Consider the following 20,986-nt stretch of genomic DNA (forward strand, 5'->3'; position numbering starts at 1 on the left):
GAGAGAGAGAGAAAAGAAATAGCACCACCGTGGGGAACCCAGAGGAGGAGGGGAGAAGAATGGAAGTGTTTCTACTGCGGAGAGAAAGGACACCTAAGGAAGGACTGCCGAAAAGTAACATTCGATGAAGCAATCACGAGAGAGGAGGACAAGTCAGAGAAGCTGCTGAGAGGGGAAGGAGATGAAGATTAGGGGTGTCATGGGCTCTATCCGATAGGGGACCCCTTGTACCACCGAGAAGAGCCCATAGTAAACTTCGAAGTGGGTCCCCAAAATGAAACCTTTGAATTTTTAGTAGATACTGGAGCAGACCGCTCTAGCCTCAAGAAGCTCCCTGCAGGTATGACGATCAGGAAAAAGACCTGCGAGGTGTTGGGAGCAGAAGGGAAGCCGTTTAAGGCCTCCATAATAAATAGTGTTGAAGTAAAAGGAAACTCTCGGCAAGTGATCGCCGATTTTATCCATCTACCAGACTTAGATACTAATCTGCTCAGAAGGGACTTACAAGTCCAGCTGGGGATAGAGGTTATCCCAGAAAAAGGCAGAATGCAGGTAAAGAGCATGAAATTAACAGCACAGGACTTAGAAGGGATTGATACAGGAGTCTGGGCAGAAGAAGGGAGGACTGGCCTGTTAGACATTCCACCAATCGTGACAGAAATACAAACAGGAAGTTCTCCTGTCCCGGTCAAGCAATACCCTATCTCCCCAGAAGGAAGGAAAGGACTAGCCCCGATAATAGACCAACTATTAAAAGAAGGCATCCTAGAGCCGTGTATGTCCCCCCGTAACACCCCCATCCTTGCGGTAAAGAAGGCGGAAGGAAAATACCGACTAGTGCAGGATCTACGGGAGATTAACAAAAGAACTGTCACCAGACGCCCGGTAGTCCCGAACCCCTACACACTCCTGAGTCAGATTCCTCCAGAGCGTGCATGGTTTACCATTATCGACCTAAAGGATGCTTTTTGGGCCTGCCCTCTAGCTGAGGAATGTAGAGACTGGTTTGCATTTGAGTGGGAACACCCGGAAAGGAAGAGGAAGCAACAATTGAGGTGGACTCATTTACCTCAAGGGTTTACAGAATCTCCAAATTTATTTGGGCAGGCTTCAGAAAAACTATTGGAACAGTTTGTCCCTAGAGGACAGGTGCAAATACTACAATACGTTGATGATTTGTTAATATCTGGAGAAGACCAAGCTGATGTAACAGCAGTTAGCAGACAACTCCTAAATTTTCTAGGAGAGAAGGGACTAAAAGTGTCACAGAAGAAACTCCAATTTGTCGAGCAGGAGGTAACATACTTAGGACACCTAATTAGAAAAGGTTACAAAAAGTTGAGTCCCGAGAGGATTGCGGGGATCCAAGCTATACCTGCACCTAAGACGAAAAAAGATATACGAAAGTTTTTAGGTCTCTTTGGGTATTGCAGACTGTGGATTGACCAATATACTCAAAGTGTAAAATTCCTCTATAACTAGTTAGTGGACACAGAACCAGTCGTGTGGACGGAGGAGGATGAAAACCAATTGAAGGACTTAAAACATAAATTGTCCACAGCACCTGTCTTGAGCTTGCCTGATTTAAAGAAAGAGTTCGACCTGTTTGTAAATATTGAAGAAGCGGTTGCGTATGGGGTGATAACTCAGGAATGGGGTGGGTGCAAGAAACCTATAGCATTCCTGTCTAAGTTGTTAGATCCTGTTGCCCGAGGATGGCCCTGCTTACAAGCCATTGCCGCAACTGCGGTGCTAGTAGAAGAAGCACAGAAGTTGACCCTACAAGGAAAGATACAAGTTCATACGCCTCATGACCTAAAAACTGTTTTAAGTCAGAAAGCCCCTGAATGGATAACAGATTCCAGAATACTCAGGTATGAGGTTACTTTAATGAACTCAGAGAATCTGACACTAACTACCTCAAAGATTTTAAATCCAGCGCAATTTCTCTCTGGAGAACCTCCCCGAGAACTAGAACACGACTGTTTAGAACTTATAGGCTTTCAAACAAAAGTAAGAGAAGACTTGGAAAGTGTGCCCTTGCCCTATGGAAGAAAGTTATTTATAGATGGGTCTTCAAGGGTGATAGAGGGACAAAGAGCATTGGGATACGCGGTCATAGAAGGGTCAACCAAGGAAGACCTGAAGGTCTTAGAAGCAGGGAAGTTACCGGGCCATTGGTCAGCCCAAATCTGCAAAATCTGTGCACTGAAACGGGGACTAGATTTATTGGAAGGGAACCGGGGAACCATATACACAGACTCAAGGTATGCCTTTGGGATAGTCCACACCTTTGGGAAGATTTGGGAAGAGCGTGGGTGCCTGAACTCAAAAGGAAAGGACTTAGTACACAAAGAACTAATAAAGCCTCTAGAATTGGCAGTAGTACATGTGAGAGGTCACCAAAGAGGAGACTCTTTAGAGGAAAAAGGAAACCAGATAGCAGACCTAGAGGTGAAGAAAGCAGCTCAAGAGCCAGGGGAGCCAACCAAAATTATGGTGTTAGACAAAGTTTCCGTGGAAAAAGAAGATAAGGAAGAGCCAATATACAGTAAGAAAGACTTGAAAGTAACTGAGGAATTGGGGATGTGACAGGGTGAATGTGGGGAGTGGATAACCCCTGACGGGAGAAAGTTTCTAAATAAGCCCCAAGCGAGAAGAATGTTACATGAAATTCACAGGTTAACTCATTGAGGTACCCAAGGATTATGTGACCATTTCCTAAGGGAGTACCTATGTATAGGGGTATATGAATTAGCAAAAGCCATAACCCAGGGGTGTGTCATCTGTCAAAAAGTTAACCAACGGGCTATGAGAAAGACCACACGGGGGGAAGAGAATTAGCGATGAGACCATTCCAGAATATACAAATAGATTACACTGAGATGCCCCCAGCCCAAGGTTATAGACATCTTCTTGTGATGGTGGATCATTTGACTCACTGGGTGGAAGCCTTTCCAACCAGAAAAGAGACAGCAGAGGTCGTAGTAAAAACTCTACTGGAACACATAATTCCCCGATATGGCCTTGTGAAAACCATCGATTCAGATAGGGGGCCCCACTTCACTGCTCAAATACTCCAAAAGACTGTTGATACATTAGGGGTGAAATGGAGATTCCACACACCATGGCATCCCCAAAGTTCAGGAAGAATAGAACGAATGAACAAGTCTCTTAAGAATGTGTTAACCAAGTTAATTGAAGAAACTCAACTGAACTGGCTCAAATGTTTACCCCTTGCTCTTCTGAGGATCAGAACAAGACCCAGGTCAGACCTAGGGGTTTCCCCCTATGAAATGATGTTTGGACTTCCTTTTTTATTAACGCCATATAGTATGGGAAGCTACCAGGAAGGGGAAGCTATAGCGCAGCAATATTTGCAAGCTAATAGAAAAACCCTAGAAGACCTTAGAAAGAAGGGATATGTTCCCCAAACCTCCCCTCTTGACTCGAAAGCTCATCAGATTAACCCTGGGGATTGGGTGTTGATAAAATCTTTGACTAATACCCCATTAACACCCAAATACAAAGGTCCATTCCAGGTGCTTCTTACCACCCATACGACGGTCAGGACTCAAGAGAAATGCTGGACACATATAACCAGGGTAAAAGGACCTGTGTCACCTCCCCACAGACCACTGAACTCAAGCACTTCGCCTGACTCCTCAGAGTGGACCATCACCCAGCAACGTAATACACTAAAACTTACTTTCAAGAAGGAGAAACCAAAGACTAGATAAAAGACAGTACAAAGCAGCTAGCAATCTTCAGTATCTAAGTACAGTTGTAAGCCAAGTTATGTAAAAGTTATAAGTTTATGCGAGTGTTGTAAGTTACTTTGTTACATAATTGTTGAGGTAAGTTCTTATATGCACCTTAAAATTCTCTCATAGGGTACACTCCAGGGGAACTAAATTAGTAATCAGAGAGTGGGGACGCATAAGAAAGCTCTGAAGACTAGCTTTGAGGAGCTCCAGAACTCAAGAGGCAAGGCCAGGTGAGACCAAGATGAGATGGAAGAGGTTCATACTGGACTCTTGGGAGGGCTAGTATTAGTCCTAATGATAAGCAGATATAAAAACAGAGCTTGCTCAAAGTGCTATTCTCCCATTTATGATGGGGAGAACTTACAGTCTTTGATCAGAGTGCACACCAATGTGAACCCCACCTGTTTTGACATCGCCCAGCTCTCCACTTGTGAGGAGGAGGGCAAACAGTATTGAATTGCCAGAAATGCTGCTACTTTTAGGCAGCGCCTGACTGGAGAATGCCCCATCAGAGAATGGTTTTGTTTAGAGGACATACATAACATAGAGGGAGTGAAAGATTTGATAAAGGAAAAGCCTCTAACTATAAGGAAAATGGAAATAGAAGAACCTTTCAATAAAAATCTGTTTATCGACTTAGTCAAAAGAATAAGTCATGAGCTCAACATCACCAATTGCTGATTTGTGGGAGTACCCAAATGTCTGATGTGTGGCCCTGGGAAGGGATTAGCCTAGCTCCCTTAGATATTTTAAGATGTGTAGAAATAGCTTCCTCCTGCTGCTGAGGACTCCAGGACGGTGTAGATGAATGTAGACGAGAGATCTCTGAAGTTAGGTTTTAGAAGATGAGGTTTATTGTGAGGGATGTGGAGGCCTTGCTCTGAGCTGCCAGGCTGCAGCTCGTGGCAAGGCCTAGGAAAGTGGGGGAAGGGAGAAGTAGGGAGAGGAAATTCCAAGAGAGGAAAGTCCTCGGGGAAGGGTGCAAGCAAAAAGAGAGCAAAGAGCAAAGAGACCGTCCAGCCCCCTTGGGACCCCTTATCAGGGGTCTTCAAGGTGGGCTGGAACAAGCCTTGGGCCAATGGGGTTACAGATACCTGATACTTCAGGGGAGGGTTACAGGTGTGGGATGAACCATACATTGAGGGGTGAGACAGAACATTCCATTTGACCTCTGGGTCTGGCAGCAGGTGACCTTCAGCTGGTCACATCACTGTTTTCCCAGAGATCCAGTATCTAATACATCTCAAACATCAAAACTTACTTTCAATTCTATCTCACCTACAGGTTTCTCATTCTCAGAATCTAAGCAATCATATTTATAGGGCTTTCTGGCTTCATCCTCCCCAACAAAGATGGAAACTAATGAATCAAGAACATCCCCATGGTAAGGAAAGGAAAAAAGAACAGTGGGACTTAAAGTCTAAAATCATTGGGGAAGAGTGTATAAGGAGAACAGGGAAGAAGTGTAAGACTTTTGTGGGAAAAATGGCCTGTAAAAGATCTCTGTTAATACGAGAATTGATTCAGGAAAGGATTCGCAGGGAGCCAGATACCTATTGGGCAATTGGGAAAAGAGAAACTGGGTGCATTTATAATGAAGGGTACAAATTACAGCAATGCACTTGCAGGGGAATCAACCCATTCTGGGGATTAAGAGATATATCAAAACACTGGGAACATCCTTTTGACACACAGAACACCTCCTGGAGAGCCCCAGAACACCTGTTTTGGATATGTGGGGATAAAGCCTACACGCACCTCCCCGGAGATTGGACTGGCAGTTGCACAATAGGAATAATTAAACCGGCCTTCTTTCTATTACCCCGGTGTCCTGGGGTGACTGTGTATCCCCAATCATCTGTTGGGTGCAGGGGGGAGGGCAAGCGCGGTTTGTTTTTCCCCAGGAAAACTCTGCTCATCGGAGTGACCTTGAAGCGGGGGAGCTGGAACACGGCAAGACGAAAGAAGCTCTGTTGTTTTTTTTCCCGGGCAGTTAGTTAGTTTAGTGCTAGCGTAGTTAGATGCTGTAGAATAGCTGAAGCTTTTTGCTTTTTTTTTCTTTTTCTTTTTTTGTCCTTTTTTCCTTCCTTTTTGCTTTTTTTGTCCTCTCCTCGGAACTGTTCCAACCTCTCCGGACTAAGGACCTGGGGAAGCACCGGGGGCCTCCACAGGGGACCCACCCCACCAAGACCAGCCCTGCACATCTCCTTTTCTCCCAGCGTCAGCAGAGACGGAGCGGTGGAGCACAGTGACGACCCTCAAGGAGACTTTCTTTAAGTTTGTTATCCCTCCGTAAGCGGCACGAAGCTCTTGTCATCAGGTATTGTGCTGGGACTGCTTTGCCTGTTTAATAAACAGGTTTTTTCCACTTCTCTCTGAGGAAATCTTTTTTCCCGAACCAGTTGGAGGAGGGGAGGGGGGCCACGTGGGAGGGTTTCTCCCAAAATCTGCCTGAAACCACCACACCCGGGAATCAAGGAGGGACTTAGGGGTGCCCTTATACGACAACTTAGAAAGGAGAAACAGAGAAAAAAGGACCATTATCGATATGGGCAGTACACAAACTTGGAAAGGAACAGTATGGACCCCAGAAGAGATAATCAAAACCTATGGGCCAGCCACCTGGGCTCAAGATGGGTCGTGGGGGTATAGGACTCCCATCTATATGCTAAATCGTATTATCCGATTGCAAGCAGTCCTGGAGGTCATATCAAATAAAACAGCTTTAGCCCTGGACCACATTAGTCATCACCTAGCCCAGACCAGGGCTGTAGTATATCAGATCAGGCTAGCAGTGGATTATCTGTTAGCTAATGAAGGGGGTATCTGTGGAAAATTCAATACATCTAAATGCTGCCTAGAAATAGATGATAAGAGCAAAGTAATCAGGAACATCTTGAGAGAAATAAGGAAAGTGGCATATGTGGGAACCCAAGAGTAGACTCCCCTTATCAATATGGATTGGTGGGACAATTTCTGGTCCCTGAAAGGAGCTTGCTGGGAAAAAGATCATATTTATAGCCCTGAGTGCAATCGCCAGCCTTCTCCTTATCCCCTGCATGCTCCCCTGCCTAATCAGAGTAGTTACCTCAACTGTGCAAGCCAGTCTCCAGATATCTGAAAGCAACCATAAAAACCCCACAAACATGTTTAAATTAACATCTAATAGAGAGGAACTCAGAACAGCAGAGAAATTGTACAGTCAATATCAGGAATTAACAAATGTTTCTAGCCAGCAATGAAAGAGTTGACGCAGGTTGAGAACCCAATCAAAGAAAAAGAGGGGGAATTGAGAGGAATAAAGATTCTAAGGTGCAATGTTTATAAGTTATCAATTGTCTAGGTTACCTGTTGTTAGTTATCGGTTGTTTGTATCGTCTGTTCAATGTATCCATGTTATCTGTTTTCTGAACCCCGAACCCCAGTTCGTTACAAAATACTGTACTCCCCAGTTCCTTCCCAGTTCTCCAGGCCCCAAAATCCTTACCTTATCCCAAGTTAAGCCTCTGCTGCTCCCCTGATAGTTTATCAACCCATTGAAGTCACCAGCGCCTCGTCTGCTGCTCTCCACTTGTCAATCACAACATCAACACCAGCTCCTCCCTGCCTGCTTGTCAACCCAGAGGCCCTGCCCACTTCTCTGTTCCTTGCCTAACACCACCCATCATGTAAATCAGGCAACTCCCAGGATGCCTTGCTCAGACGGAAGTGTGGTGGACACAAACAGCCCCTAAGAACAACGAGCCGACATGAATTTCAAGGGAATGAAAGGCAGCACTAGGTGAGGAAAGCGCCCAGGAATCTACCAAATACATTCAGCCATTCTCCAGATTCTCGCCACGACCTCAGAGATCCTCACTGAGAGACACCCCCTAGACCCGAAGAGCCCAGAAAGAGATCCTAGGGGACTCCTGCGAGGCAAGGCTCCCGACTCTGCAGCGCATGCAGCAAAGTTGTCGTAGACCTTCTCCTCAGCGGTGCCCATTGGGAGCAGTGGTGGCGTAGGCATCCCTGAGCCGTCCCTCCAAAAACAGTTGATAATAAAGGCATTTAAAGGAGTTAAATCGATGCCCTGCCCTTTCATTTACAACACCAGGAGCCTGCAGCGCTGGGTGCAGGGAGCCCAGGGAGGGCACAGAAATGCTGGGCTGAGAAATGCTGGGGGGGACAGCGAGAGGGGCGTGTGCAGCCGGCCAGGGCACAGGAGCAGCACGCACAGGGGGCACAGCCTGCAGGAGAGATGGCCAAGGGCTGGGCAGGGCTGGCAGGGCCACAGGCACCCAGGCCTTTGTCCCCTGGGCTCTGGCAGCGCCTCTGAAGGCCCCACAGAAGGAACTTTCCTTCCAGGGGCTGCACTTTGCTTCTGCCTCGCCCCTCCCTGAGGAGCCTGGCAGGGCTTGCAGCTTGATGACATTTGTCCTTGCTGCCCCTGCCATCCCCCTGCCCCACAAACAGCCCCGAGCCACCCGTGAGGGACAGGCCCTGCTGTGCCAGGCCTGGCCTCAGGGCTTGGCCTTTCTGCTTCCTCCAGCCAGCCCAGGCCTTGCTCAGCATTGCAGTTCCCTGCTCACAGCCTTTGGCTCCCTGCAATCCTGGCCTCAAGGATCTGCTCTCACCAGTGCCTGGGGAGCCTTTGGCACTCCCTGCCCTCACTGGGGCCCAGTGATGCTCCAAGGGACTTGGAGTTTTGCTTCTGCCTCCTTGAGCAGCTTCTTCAACCTTCTCTCAGTGCCTGAAGCTCCTGGACTCAGCCCCAAATCCACCGTGGGGCTCATGAAAATACAGAAAGCCCTCAGTAGCTCTTTGTCTTCCTTCAATTGTCTTCAAGTCTCCAGGGCTTGTGCAGCTGATTGGAGTCAGTTTGGAGTTCTGTTAAGGAGGGAGATTTCAAAGTGCATCTCATGATTTTGATTTTTATAATCGTGTGAGGTTTTTTTTAAAATTTTCAGTTCTGAGAAGAGGTGACAAAAGCATTCTCCAAGTGATCTTGATGCTGAATGTCTCTTTAGGAGGTTTGGTTCTGGAGAAGAATGTGTCGCTTGCAAGCTGACCCTCTTTGGACAACCTGCTCCTTACTCCCAACTTCACCATGTCTGACATCACCCACCAGGGACTAAATTCCCAAAACATAACAAAAAACCAAACCAAACCAAACCAAAGCAAACCAAACAAGCAAACAAACAAACAAACAAACAAACAAACAAAAACAAAAAAAAGAGGCCTTTTTCTTTACAGTTAAAATCCAATTAAATAATAAAATATAATTGCATCTTTCTTACTTATAATAATATAATTCTATGTTTCTACATAGCTAATTTTTATATTTATATTAAAAATCTATACATTTTAAGCAACCAAAATGTTTTTAGTCATTTCTTCTTGGTAACACAATTCCCTTCATTAATTAATTGACCACTATTTGCTATTGATTTCTCCCTATTTATGCTAACAAGTCCTAATTTTAGTCCTTTTCTCATATTTTTTAGCATTTTTTCAGACAGGGTAAAAGAGGCCACTTGGGGGTCCATGGAGACATTTCTGGGGCACATTTGGGGCAGTTTTGCTTCTGGGGAGGGAATGTGGAGAGAACTTGAGGGTCTGATAGACTCTTGGGCGAGCCGGGCAGGCACTTGGAGGGGCACTCAGGGATTCAGTCGGACAATTCGGGATGCGGGGGAGCACGTGGGGGTCCAGGGGGGCACTTGGAGGTCAGAGAGGGGAATCTGGGGGCCCTTCGGGCTCCGGGCGGGCACTTGGGGGGCTCTGACGGGGCTCTCTGCGGCGCGGGGGATGATGGGAGTTGTAGGCACGGGCGTAACACCGTTCAATCGGGCCGCGGAGCATCACGGGGGTTTTAGGCGCAGCTCCATAGGCTCTCAGTGCGGCGCAGGGCATGACGGGAGATGAAGTCACGAATAGAATTGCCGTCTACGGGCTTCACGGAGCATGCTGGGAGCTGTAGTCCCGGAAGTGGCTGTAACGGAGATTTTTGGGGTCCAGGAAGGCACTTGGGGGTCACTTTTGTGTCTCAGCCGCGACTTGTGGTCCTCGGAGGGAATGTATGTGGTGCGGGAGCTCTTGGGGGGAGCTTGGGAGCCTCTCTAACCAGGCTCATTAAGGCTCGGAGCACGGCAAGAATTTTAGGAGCTGAACTGTTTTATGAGGGGCTCTGATCCCGCGGGGGATGATAGGAGATGAATTCCCAGGAGTGGCTGTAACGGCATCAATTCAGAGGATGCGAAGTCGCTTCTGGGGAATCCCGAATGGGCGCTGAGGGGACACTGAGGCATGCTGGAGGGTCTGGGGGACACTTATGGGACACGGGGGGGGGGGGGGGTGGATACCCGCATCTGTGGAGCGCGGGGCGTGACGGGCGATGTAGTCCCGGCTGCAATGGGGCTCTATCGGGCTGCGGGGCATGACGGGAGTTAGAGGCAAAAAGAAAAGATGGCGCCGACACCCGGCACCGCCCCTGAAGCCCCGATCTCCAGCGGTGATTGGCTGCGAGCGGTGATAGGCAGGAGCCTCCGCAAATAGGTGAAGGCGGGAACAGCCCATTCCACCCTCCAGTCCCTTCCAGCAGAGCCGAGTTCATTCCCAGTACAGCCCAGTACAACCCCAGTCCCCCCCCCTGTCCTGCCCACTAAAGCCCAGTTCATCCCCAGTACAGCCCAGTATACCCCCAGTGCCCTTCTGGGCCCTCCCAGTACACCTGAGTTCATTCCCATTTCCTTCCAGTTCCACTTGGTGATATCCACAGTATGTCCAAGTGTCCCCCAGTCTTCCCCACAGTGTTCCCAGCTTCCCTAGTTTGTCCCAGTATCCCCCAGTATCACTCACAGTATCTCCAGTTTGCCCCACTATCCCCCAGTATCAGTCCCAGTATGTCCCAGTATGTCTCAGTGTACCCCCACAGTCCATCCCAGTCTGACCAGATTCCCCCTCAGCATTCCCCATGTTCCCAGATTGTCCCAGTCCACCCCAGTATCACTCCCAGTATGTCCCAGTGTCTCCCACAGCGTTCCCAGTGTCCCCCAGTATGTCCCAGTCCTCCCCAGTGTTTCCAAGGAAACTTGAACTGCTCACGGTTGCCGTGGCACCCAAACAGCCGTGGCAGTGGGGTCAGGGCAGTGTCCATGGCCACAGCCCCTTGCAGACCTCCTGAGGAGCGACCCTGGATCAATATCAATCACAGAATGCTACAATCACCTCTTCTCTAGAGATAACAGTAATAAAACATACCCTTTATAACAGGAATGTGTATTTCTTAGAAGCTCTTTGAAATCTTTCTCCATAACTGTTGTAGAAAACAATCCTAATGAACTGTACCAGACCAGAGGGAAATCAAGGCAGAGCCATGGTTTGTCAGGACTTGCTTGATCCCAGTGAGCCCCGTGGTGCATTTGGTGAGCCCTCAGGGCCTGAGAGGAGATTGCACAAACCTTTCCAGCAGTCCAAGTCACAGGGAAAACCCAAAGTGTCTCACAGCATTCATGGGTCCCACTGAGGTCCATCCCCAACACAGGCTCCTCATGGACTCCTTGGAGGAGAGAACTGGAGGCCATGATTTCCCAAAAACCTCTTAGACACTCAGTGTGGAAAGGAAAACCCAAAGTACCTTTAAAACCCTCGAGTATCTCAGAGCATGAATGAGCCCCACTGAGTGTCAATACAAAGCCTCTCTGGGGACTCATTAAATATTTGATAATTGGAGGCCATGACTGCACAAAACACTCAGGGATTCAGTGTCAAAAAGTAGTACTTTAATGACTCTTGAGTACTTTGAGGCATTAATGAGTTCCACTGAGTGTTGTTACTGACAAAACAACTCAAGGGACTAATTACAGCAGATAATTGGAGGTCATGATTGCACAAACCCCTCAGAGATTCCCAGGCCAAAGCAAAACCGAAAGTCCTTTGGAAAACCTGCAGTCCCTGGGAGCATTAAGGAGCCCCCCAGGGCCATTCCTGCGCAAGGCTCCCCAGGGACTGGTCCCAGCAGATCCCTGAGGCCACTGGGATGTGGGGGGATGCTGAGGGCAGGACAAGGGGCTGACAGTGCCCAGCCTTGCTGGGGCTGTGCCAGGAGGCCCCAGGGCCTCAGGACAAGGTGTCTCCTCACAGCCCTTGGTGGCACAGACCCTGCAGTGCCCCAGGGCACCAAGACTTGGCTTCTCCTGGGCACTGCCAGCCCTGCCAGGGCCCTTGGCCATGTCCAGCACAGCTTGTCCTGCGCTGTCCCACAGCTGCTGCTGTGTCCCTGCAGGCTGCACACTCCCATCTCGCTGCCCCCTGGCTCTGCCCTGCATTTCCCTTTCTCTTCTCCCTCATATCCTGGGATGGAATGTGGGAGAATGGGTCAAAGCTGTACCAGGGATGGTTTAGACTGCACAGGAGAAAGTGTTTCTTAACTGAGAGGGTGCTCAAACACTGCACAGGCTCCCTGGAGAGGTGGTTGATATCCCAAGGCTGTCAGTGTTTGAGAGACATTTGGACAGTGCCCTTAATGACTGCTTTCACTTTTGGTCAGTCCTGGAGGGGTCAGGCACTTGGACCAGACCATCATTCTGCTCTGAACTGCAGATCATTCCCAACGGGACTATCCTGGTCCAGTCTATCCCATTCCATAGTCATACCTGTACGTGGATCCCTGCAGCACCTGTGCTCAGACACTCTGCCAACAACATTCTCCTTGGTTCTGCAGTGCCACAAGGATCCATGATCCATGAGGTTCTGTAGTGTCACCATGGTCTCTTTGGTTGCACAAGGCCTTGCTGTGCCACAATGGCCCCTTGGTTCCATGAGGTTCTGTGCTGTCAACAAGAATCTCCTTGGTTCCGCAGTGTCATAATGGGCCCTTGGTTCCATGAAGTGCCTGGGCTCCCACAGCCTCTCAGAGACCATTTTCCCCCTCAAGGTCCCTCACAGCTCCTCATGGCCCCTCACAGCCCCTCACAGCCCCAGGCACAGGGCTCCTCCCAAAGGAGAAGGGGTCGGGCCCTGCTTGTTCTCCTTTGATTTCGGTCCCTTCACAGCCATGAGTAAAGAAAGGCTGAAATGGAGCCTTTCCCCAGCGTTTCCCTCGGGGTTCATTGCGGCTGAAGCTGTGTGCTGGCGCTGGCCCCAGCGCCAACATCCCTGCAGCCGCCCAGGCCTTTGCTGTCCCCCCGTGTCCATTCCCTGTCCCCGAGTCCCGCCCGGCTCTGGCAGCAGCAGGAGCCGCAGCGCAGCGGGCGCCGGCCCGGCCCAGCCGGGGCTCCCGGGCAGGAGCAGCAGCAGCGCCGGCCCCTTCCCACCTGCTCCTGCCTCGGCTTCCCAGGGGATTTTCCAGCTGAATTTCTGGAGTAGAGCAACAATCACCCACAAACAGCCCTGATTCCTCCGGGCCCGGCTGTGCTGCCCTGAGCCAGCCCTCAGAGAAAGGAAGGATCGGGTTCCAGCACTGTTTTCAGCACTGTTTTACTCACCCTGAGGTGACAGCAGGACGCTGCTGCTGCTGCCTTTGCCTTGGGAATTGTAGATCATGGCTGCTCTTGCCCCTCTGCTGCTTGCCACTTGAATTTTATCCATAAAACTGCAATTGCCTCTTTCGATTGGTGCCATTTAGAGTGCCTTTGTGACAGGGAACTCTGGCATCATGAGTAGCAGATCTCCAAATGTTCACAGGTCCCTGAGCTCAAAGCTGAGGAGAGTTAAAGCCGCACAGGCCACATTTGCAGCGCTCAAACACAGCCCTGATGCTTGTGCTGCTGAAATAGAATCAATTGACAGAGGCCATCAGAAATTGCCTCTGGAGAGTCAAATAAAATGAAAAAATCCACCAGAAGAAAAAAACAGAATGGGAAATTCTCAACTCGCTTCATCATTTCTTCTGAGCAGCAGCCCAAAGTGGAGATGCCCAGAGGTATTTCCAGTTGCTGGTGATCCCAGTTGGAGCCCAGCCTGCTGCCCAGTCCCAGCAGAACCTGAGCCCAGCCCAGGGAGCTCCCGCAGTGTCGGGAGCTCAGCGCACGTGGGGCCAGGCCCAGAGCCCCGGGCACGGCCGCCGATTGCGGGGCAGCGGCACAGGCGGAATGTCCTGCAGCCCAAACCTCCTGCTCCTGACACACAGTGCCCATCGTTCTCCCCCTCCTCCTCCTCCTCTCCCAGCACAGCACAAATTCCAGCTCAGAGGAGGCTTCCCAAGACAGGGCTCAGGCTCCTGTTTCAGCCTGAGTGTCCCTGCAGAGGAACAGGGCATCTTTCAGGCAGTTCCACAAGCTCAGGATTCTCATTTCATGGGAAGTCTGAGATGCAAATCCCTTGTGAGGAATGACAAAAGCAGAGGGAATAGATTGGAAATTATTAGGAAAACATGACCCTTCTTTACAGATCAAGTCCACCAAGTCATTCCCTGCGTTCCTGCTTTTCAGATTCTTTCTGTCATCTGCTCTGAGAGCTTGTTCTGCTGCTTCCAATGAACTGATTGTACTCTTGATTTCTATCAGTGCATCATATGTAGAAACATCTAAACTGAACACAGAAACAAATTCCCTCTGTCAGCCCATTTTCATGTTGTGGATCAGTTTCAAAATGTCCATGGTGTTGTTGAAATGATTATCACACAACCCTCCACTTCTGGCTGCAGGCTCTGGAGATTCTTTCTCTGCATTCAAACAGGCTTGTATTCCCTAACAATTCACAGAATCACAGAATCACTATGTTGGAACAGACCTTCAAGATTATCGAGTCCAATCCTTGCCCTAACACCTCAACTAAATCATGGCACTGAGTGCCACATCCAGTCTTTTTTTAAACACATCCAGGGAAGGTGATGCCAACCCCTCCCCAGGCAGACCATTCCAGAACTTTATCGCCCTTTCCGTGAAAAGATTTTCCTAATATCCAACCTGTATTTTCCTTGACACAGTTCAGACTGTGTCCTCTCATTTTGTCAGTTGCTGCCTGGAGAAAGAGACCAACCCCCAGCTGACTACAACCACCCTTCAAGAAGTTGTAGAGAGTGATAATGTCACCTCTGGATCTCCTTTTCTCCAAGATAACCAACAACAGCCCCCTCAGCCACTCCTCACAGGACTTGTGTTCCAAGCCCCTCACCAGCCTTCTTGCCCTCCTCTGGACATGCTCAAGTATCTCAACGTCCTTCCTAAACTGTGGGGCCCAGAACTGGATACAGCACTCCAGGTGTGGCCTCACCAGTGCTGGGGAGAGGGGAAGAATCACTCCCCTGCTCCTGCTGGCCACACCATTCCTGATCCAGGCCAGGTGCCATTGGCCTTCTTGGCCACCTGGGCACACTGCTGGCTCATGTCCAGCCTGCTGTCCATCAGTGGAACAGGTCCCTTTCTGCTGGGGCACTGTCCAGCCACACCGTCCCCAGCCTAGAGCGCTGCAGGGGGTTATTGTGCCCAAAATGCAGGACGCTGCACTTAGATTTATTAAACCTCATCTTATTGGACTCTGCCCACTCATCCAACTGTTCCAGGTCTCTCTGCAGAGCCCTCGTACATTCCAACAGATCTACACATACTCCCAGCTTGGTGTCGTCTGCAAATTTGCTAAGGAAAGACTCATTACCTCATCCATGTCATCAATAAAAATCCTGAACAGAGCTGGCCCCAGCACAGACCCCTGAGGAACACCACTGGTGACTGGCTGCCAGCTGCATGCAGCACCGTTCCCCAGCACTCTCTGGGCCCGGCCATGCAGACAGTTCTTAACCCAGCAAAGAGTGCTCCTGTCCAAGCCGTGGGCTGCCAGCTTTTCCAGGAGTGTGCTGTGGGAGACAGTGTCAAAGGCCTTGCTGAAGTCCAAATACACAACATCCACAGCATTCCCACATCCACCAGGTGGGTCACCTGGTCATAAAAGGAGAGCAGGCTGGTCAAACACAACCCACCCCTCCTAAACCCATGCTGGCTGGGTCTGATACCCTGGCCATCCTGTAGGTGCTGTGTGATGACACTCAATATAAACTGCTCCATGACCTTAGTGGGTACTGAGGTCAGGCTGACTGGCCTCTAATTACCAGGATCCTCCTTCCCACCCTTCTTGTGATTGGTGTCACATTGGCCAGCTTCCAGTCACCTGGAACCTCACCAGTGAGTCAGGACTGTTGGTAAATGATGGAGAGCAGCTTTGTAGGCTCATCTGCCAGCTCCCTCATCACCTTGGGATGGATCCCATCTGGGCCCATAGATTTATGAACATCCAAGTGGCTCAGCAGTTCTCTGACTGCCTCCTCCTGGATAACAGGGGGACCATTCTGCTCCCTGACACCATCTACCAGCCCAGGAGGGCACTTGTCCTGAGGACAAACCGTCTTCCCACTAAACACTGAGGCAAAGAAGGCATCAAGCACTTCTGCCTTCTCCTCATCTGCACTTACTGAGTTCCCTTGCACATCCAGCAGAGAACAAAAGTTGGTGTTACCCTTCCTTTGCCTCTAATATATTTGTAAAAAATAAAAATATTTTTTATTATCCTTTATAAAAGCTGTCAAATTAAGTTTGAACTGAGCTTTGGCCACCCTACTGTTTTATCTACATGCCCTAGCAACTCTCTTAAATATCTCCTGAGAGACCTGACCCTCCTCCAAAAGATGATACAACCTCTTTTTATTCTTAAGATCTTTCAAAACCCTGTTGCCCATCCAGGATGGACGTATGCCTCGTCAGCTCATCTTTCAGCACACAGTCTGTTCCTCTGCCCTCAAGATCTCTGCTTTGAAGCATGCCCACCCTTCCTGGACTCCTTTGTTTTGAAAGGCTGCTTCCCAAGGAACTCGCTGAATAAGTCTCCTAAAGAGGCCAAAGTCTGCCCTCCTGAAGTTTAGTGTAAAAGTCTTATTGATGTTCCTCCTGATTTCACCCAATATCGAAAACTCTCTCATTTCTTGATCACTCTGTCCCAAGCATCCTCCAACCACCACATCTCCCACCTTTCCTTCCCTATTTGCAAACAACAGGTCTAACATAGTCCATCCCCTGGTGGGCACACACCAGCTGTGACAACAGGTTGTTCTCCACACACTCCAAAACCTTCCTGCACTGCCTCTTTTCTGCTGTATTAAGATCCCAGCAGATGTCTGGTAGGTTAAAGTCACCTGCAAGAACAGGGGCTGGTAATCCTGAAACATTCTCCAGCTGCTTATAGAATAATTGTCCACCTCTTCTTCTTCCTGCCAGGTTTGACAATAACAGACTCCCAGTAGGTACCACTGGAACCCTGTCCTGTTTTATTAGGGGAGAACAGTAACAATGAAAACCTTACCAATGGCACAACTCACCAGTTCACAAGGAAAAGAAAGAACAAGTTGTCATGTTTATCAAATATTTTTCTTGCTTTGCTGCAAGACTCCTGCTGCATGCACAGTGTGGAAAGCCAAGGGAAGCTGCAGTTGGTGGCACAGCTTGTGCCAGAAGCTGCACCTCATTCTCCAGGAAAGTTTCTTGGAAAGAGCAAATGGGATTGTGGAGCAGATTCTGGGAAAACTGAAAGAGCTTTTAAGAAATGAAAAGAAAATGGAAAGAAACATTCCAAGATGTTTTTCTCTATTTATTTCTATGCTCCCCTTTTCCGTCTTGCACTACTTCTCCATCCCATCAATTCCAAATGGAACTCAACTCTAAGATCCATGAGTTGGCAAATTTCAGACACTGTAAAATACCATGAGCTACACCCAGTTTGCCTTCCCCTGTTTTTCTTGGAAAGCAATGCTGGAGACACAGGTGCAGTGCTTGGGTCAGGTACAAATGCTGCATTCAGGGAATGTGCTCTGACAGTGTCTGACCCTCAGCAGGGACAATGCACAGCATCAGCCAAGGGGATTCCTGTGCCACCGTGCAGGAGTCAAGACTCTGGGTCTTGGCTCAACACTGCAAAGTTCCCGTGTCTGGACAGGCTCAGGGGCTGCCCCCGGGGAGCGCGGGGCTCGGCGCGGGGCTGAGCGGGCAACGGACAAACGGACATGGGGAAAAACGGCCCCGGGGCTTCAGTTGCAGCAGCAGCGGCAGCGGCAGCAGCAGCAGCAGCAGCAGCAACAGCGGCATAAGCCAAAGAGGAGATTTTGTCGACTCCCTCCTGCTTCTTCTCTCACTCTCCCTCAGTCCCGCAAACTATCCCGCAGTCCCGCACCCTCTCCCGGTCTCCCTTTCCCGGTGTCCCCCTCCTCTCCCAGTCTCCCTCTCCCCTGCCGGGCCGGGCCATGCCGCCAGCCCGCCCCCGGCCCCGGACGGGGCTGCCCCGTCCCCGCCCCCGGGCGTCCCGCCGCGGTCTCCCCTCCGCCCGGCTCTGGCCGTACTGGCGGTGGCGATGCTGGGCGGGCATCAGTGCCTGGAGCCAAGGGGGCATCGCTGCCCTTTGGCTGCACCTGAGCCATGCTCGGCCCCGGCCCCGGCCCCGGCCCCGGCCCCGGCCCCGGCCCCGGCCCCGGCTCCTCCCGGGCCCCGCAGAGGACACACGCGGTGCAGCCGCTCCCGCCGCCTCCGCTGCGGCTTCCCCAGCCCGAGCTCCGCCGCTCGGCAGCGCGGCCGCCGGCCCCGAGCCGCCGCTGTCGCGTCCCAAGGAGCGAACGCCTGGGGATGCCCGGCCCGGGGCGGTTGAGGGGCGCTCGGGGGCCGTTCCTGGCCCCGGGCCGAGCGCTGACAGCCGCGTCTCGCCGGCAGGGAAGGCGCAGCACGGCCTCAAGGAGCAGTACCGAGTGGGGTCGCTCCTGGGGCGCGGCGGCTTCGGCAGCGTCTTCGCGGCGACGCGGCTCTCGGACGGCGCCCCGGTGAGCGGCGGGGCCGGCGGCGGGCGCAGGAGATGGAGGATGGGGCTGGGCAGGGCGGGTGCTGAGCTCATCCCGCTGCTCCCCTTGGTTTGCAGGTGGCCATCAAAAGGGTGCCACGGAACCGCGTCCGGCACTGGGACCAGCTGGTGAGTGAGCGGAGCCAGCGGGAGAAGCCGGGGCGTGCTGGGCGGGGATGAGCCGAGCCCCGGCAGGGTGGAAGCCCCAAGGATGCATGGAGGGAGAGCGGGCGTGGGGCCAGCGCAGGGTGCAGAGCATCCCGGGCTGGGTGAGGGCTTCCCCAGCCCTGGCACGGCATCAGCCCCACTGACGGCATCGTGCTCCTCCCGCAGCCCGACGGCACCAGCGCACCACTGGAGATCGTGCTGCTGCACAAGGTCTCCACTGGCTTCCCTGGTGTCGCCCAGCTGCTGGAGTGGCTTGAGCTCCCCAAGGACATCATCATGGTGCTGGAGCGCCCTGAACGATGTCAGGACCTCTGGCATTTCATTCGGGCACGGGGGTTCCTGTCAGAGGAGGTGGCGCGGGAGCTGTTCCGCCAGGTGCTGGAGGCCGTGCAGCACTGCACCAGCTGCGGGGTCCTGCACAGGGACATCAAACCAGGGAACATCCTGGTTGACCTGGCCACCGGGCAGGCCAAATTGATCGACTTCGGCTGTGGCACCTACCTGCAAGACACGGCCTACACTCACTTTGCAGGTGAGCCCACAAAGGGGTGTGCTCCCAGTTCTGGACATCTCCTGGCCCAACATCTCATGACCCAACCTGAGTGTGGCAGCAGGGATTCTCCCTTTTGCTGCCAGTCATGGCACTGAGTCTTCAGCCAAGTTGCTTTTGAGCAGGGGCAGGTGGGGGTCAGCTTCCAGCCATGCTGGCAGCCTTTTCCAGCCACTCTGGCCAGGACTGGGGCTGGGACTGGGGCAGCCAGCCTGACAGAAACACCCGTGTGTGGGGGTGGCAGAGAGGGGTGGAGCCAGAACCTGTGCAGCAGCCAGTTTGGTGTGCAGGTGAGAAAGGGCTTGGACTGCTCCACTCGCCTGGTTTGCCTTGGCTTCAGAATGTTTTTGGGGCAATGCAGGCAGGGTGGATGAAGGCATGGTTTTTCCCCAGCACTGAATGGGATGTTCCTTGTCATGGTTGGGCATTGCCAGAACTTACACTGCCCTCTTCCAACACCAGTGGCTTCTTTTCTAACCCCAGGGTTGTCCACAAGTCCCAGGTGCTGGCGAGAGGGCAGCGGGTCACACCACGTGCCACTGGGGCAGCCTCCGCATGCCCAGGGATGCTGGGGCCAGGCTCTGGGAGCAGCAGCATCCCCCTGATGAGCTCCATCTGTATTCCATAGGAACACCGTCATACAGTCCCCCGGAATGGACCCACTTTGGCTGGTACTATGGCAAGCCAGCTACCATCTGGTCCCTGGGCATCCTGCTGCACCAGATGGTCTGCGGGGAGCACCCTTTCAGGAAGGGCCAGAACATCAGCTGGGACCATCAGCTCTCGCTGCCAGAACGGCTCTCTCAAGGTGGATCCTCATCTCTGGGCACGGGGGCAATACCAGTGCTGGGAGACAGCAGCGGGCTGATGAGCATCCTGCTCTGGCAGCTGCTGAGGAGGTGGCACATGTCCTGCTCTCCTGCTCTCCTCCAAAACAGAGAATTGATGGGAAAGTTTAGGCCCAGCTCTGAGCACATCCAGCATGGCCTGGGCATGGGAATAGTGGGGCAAAGCAGACAGGAGCCTTCTCCAACTGACCGGCGGTTTCTGGTTTCTCTCCCCAGAGTGCCAAGATCTGATCAGGAGGTGTTTAACCATGCTAGACATGGACAGGCCTTCATTAGAAGACATCTTCTGTGATCCTTGGATGCAGGATATTCATCTGCCCTAGAAGAAGGGAGAGAGCCACAGGCACCCTTTGATGCAGGGCCCTGGTAAGTTACAGCTGCACACATGCCTTGGCAATCAGAAACAAAGAAACCCAGACATTTTTCTGCTGCCTGTGTCACTGCACAGGGATCATCAGATGGGAACACACAGCCCTTGTGCTGGAGCTGAGCGTGTCTGCCCAGCACTGGTGGCTGCCATCCCAGCTGGTTTGGCTTGTCCTGGTCCACTGACAGCTGGGGCCCTGGGCAGAACACTGACAGCCTGGTCTCACCCCCAGGGCAAGGAGAAGGAGCCCCTGGAGGAGCTGTACCAGGTGGGGCTGCTGCTGCTGGAGACAGCGAGGATGACATCAAGGATGACAACCTCTTCCTCGACCTGGCCAGCACAAAGCTGAAGTTGATGGACTTTGATTCTGCCACCTTCTTCAAAGCCAGGCTCCACAGTGAATTTGCAGATGAGTCCACACACAGGGGGATGCTCCCAGATTTGGGCATTGCACAGCCTGGCCAGGAACCAAAGGTTCCCCCTTTGTCAGGGCTGA

General features: G+C 51.6%; 1 protein-coding gene across 1 annotated transcript; it reads left to right on the forward strand.

The window, feature by feature from the left end:
• The first annotated feature begins 342 nt into the window (after nucleotides 1–342).
• On the forward strand, nucleotides 343–20,446 carry LOC120764629 (serine/threonine-protein kinase pim-1-like). Its single transcript, XM_040088630.1, has 7 exons — nucleotides 343–552; nucleotides 1,483–1,657; nucleotides 18,272–18,540; nucleotides 18,636–18,686; nucleotides 18,891–19,257; nucleotides 19,904–20,083; nucleotides 20,340–20,446. Exons 1-7 carry the CDS (start codon nucleotides 343–345, stop codon nucleotides 20,444–20,446), a joined length of 1,359 nt encoding a protein of 452 aa, XP_039944564.1.
• The last annotated feature ends 540 nt before the right edge of the window (nucleotides 20,447–20,986 follow it).

This window comes from Hirundo rustica, chromosome 33, assembly GCF_015227805.2.
Source record: "Hirundo rustica isolate bHirRus1 chromosome 33, bHirRus1.pri.v3, whole genome shotgun sequence".
NCBI classification, from domain to species: domain Eukaryota; kingdom Metazoa; phylum Chordata; class Aves; order Passeriformes; family Hirundinidae; genus Hirundo; species Hirundo rustica.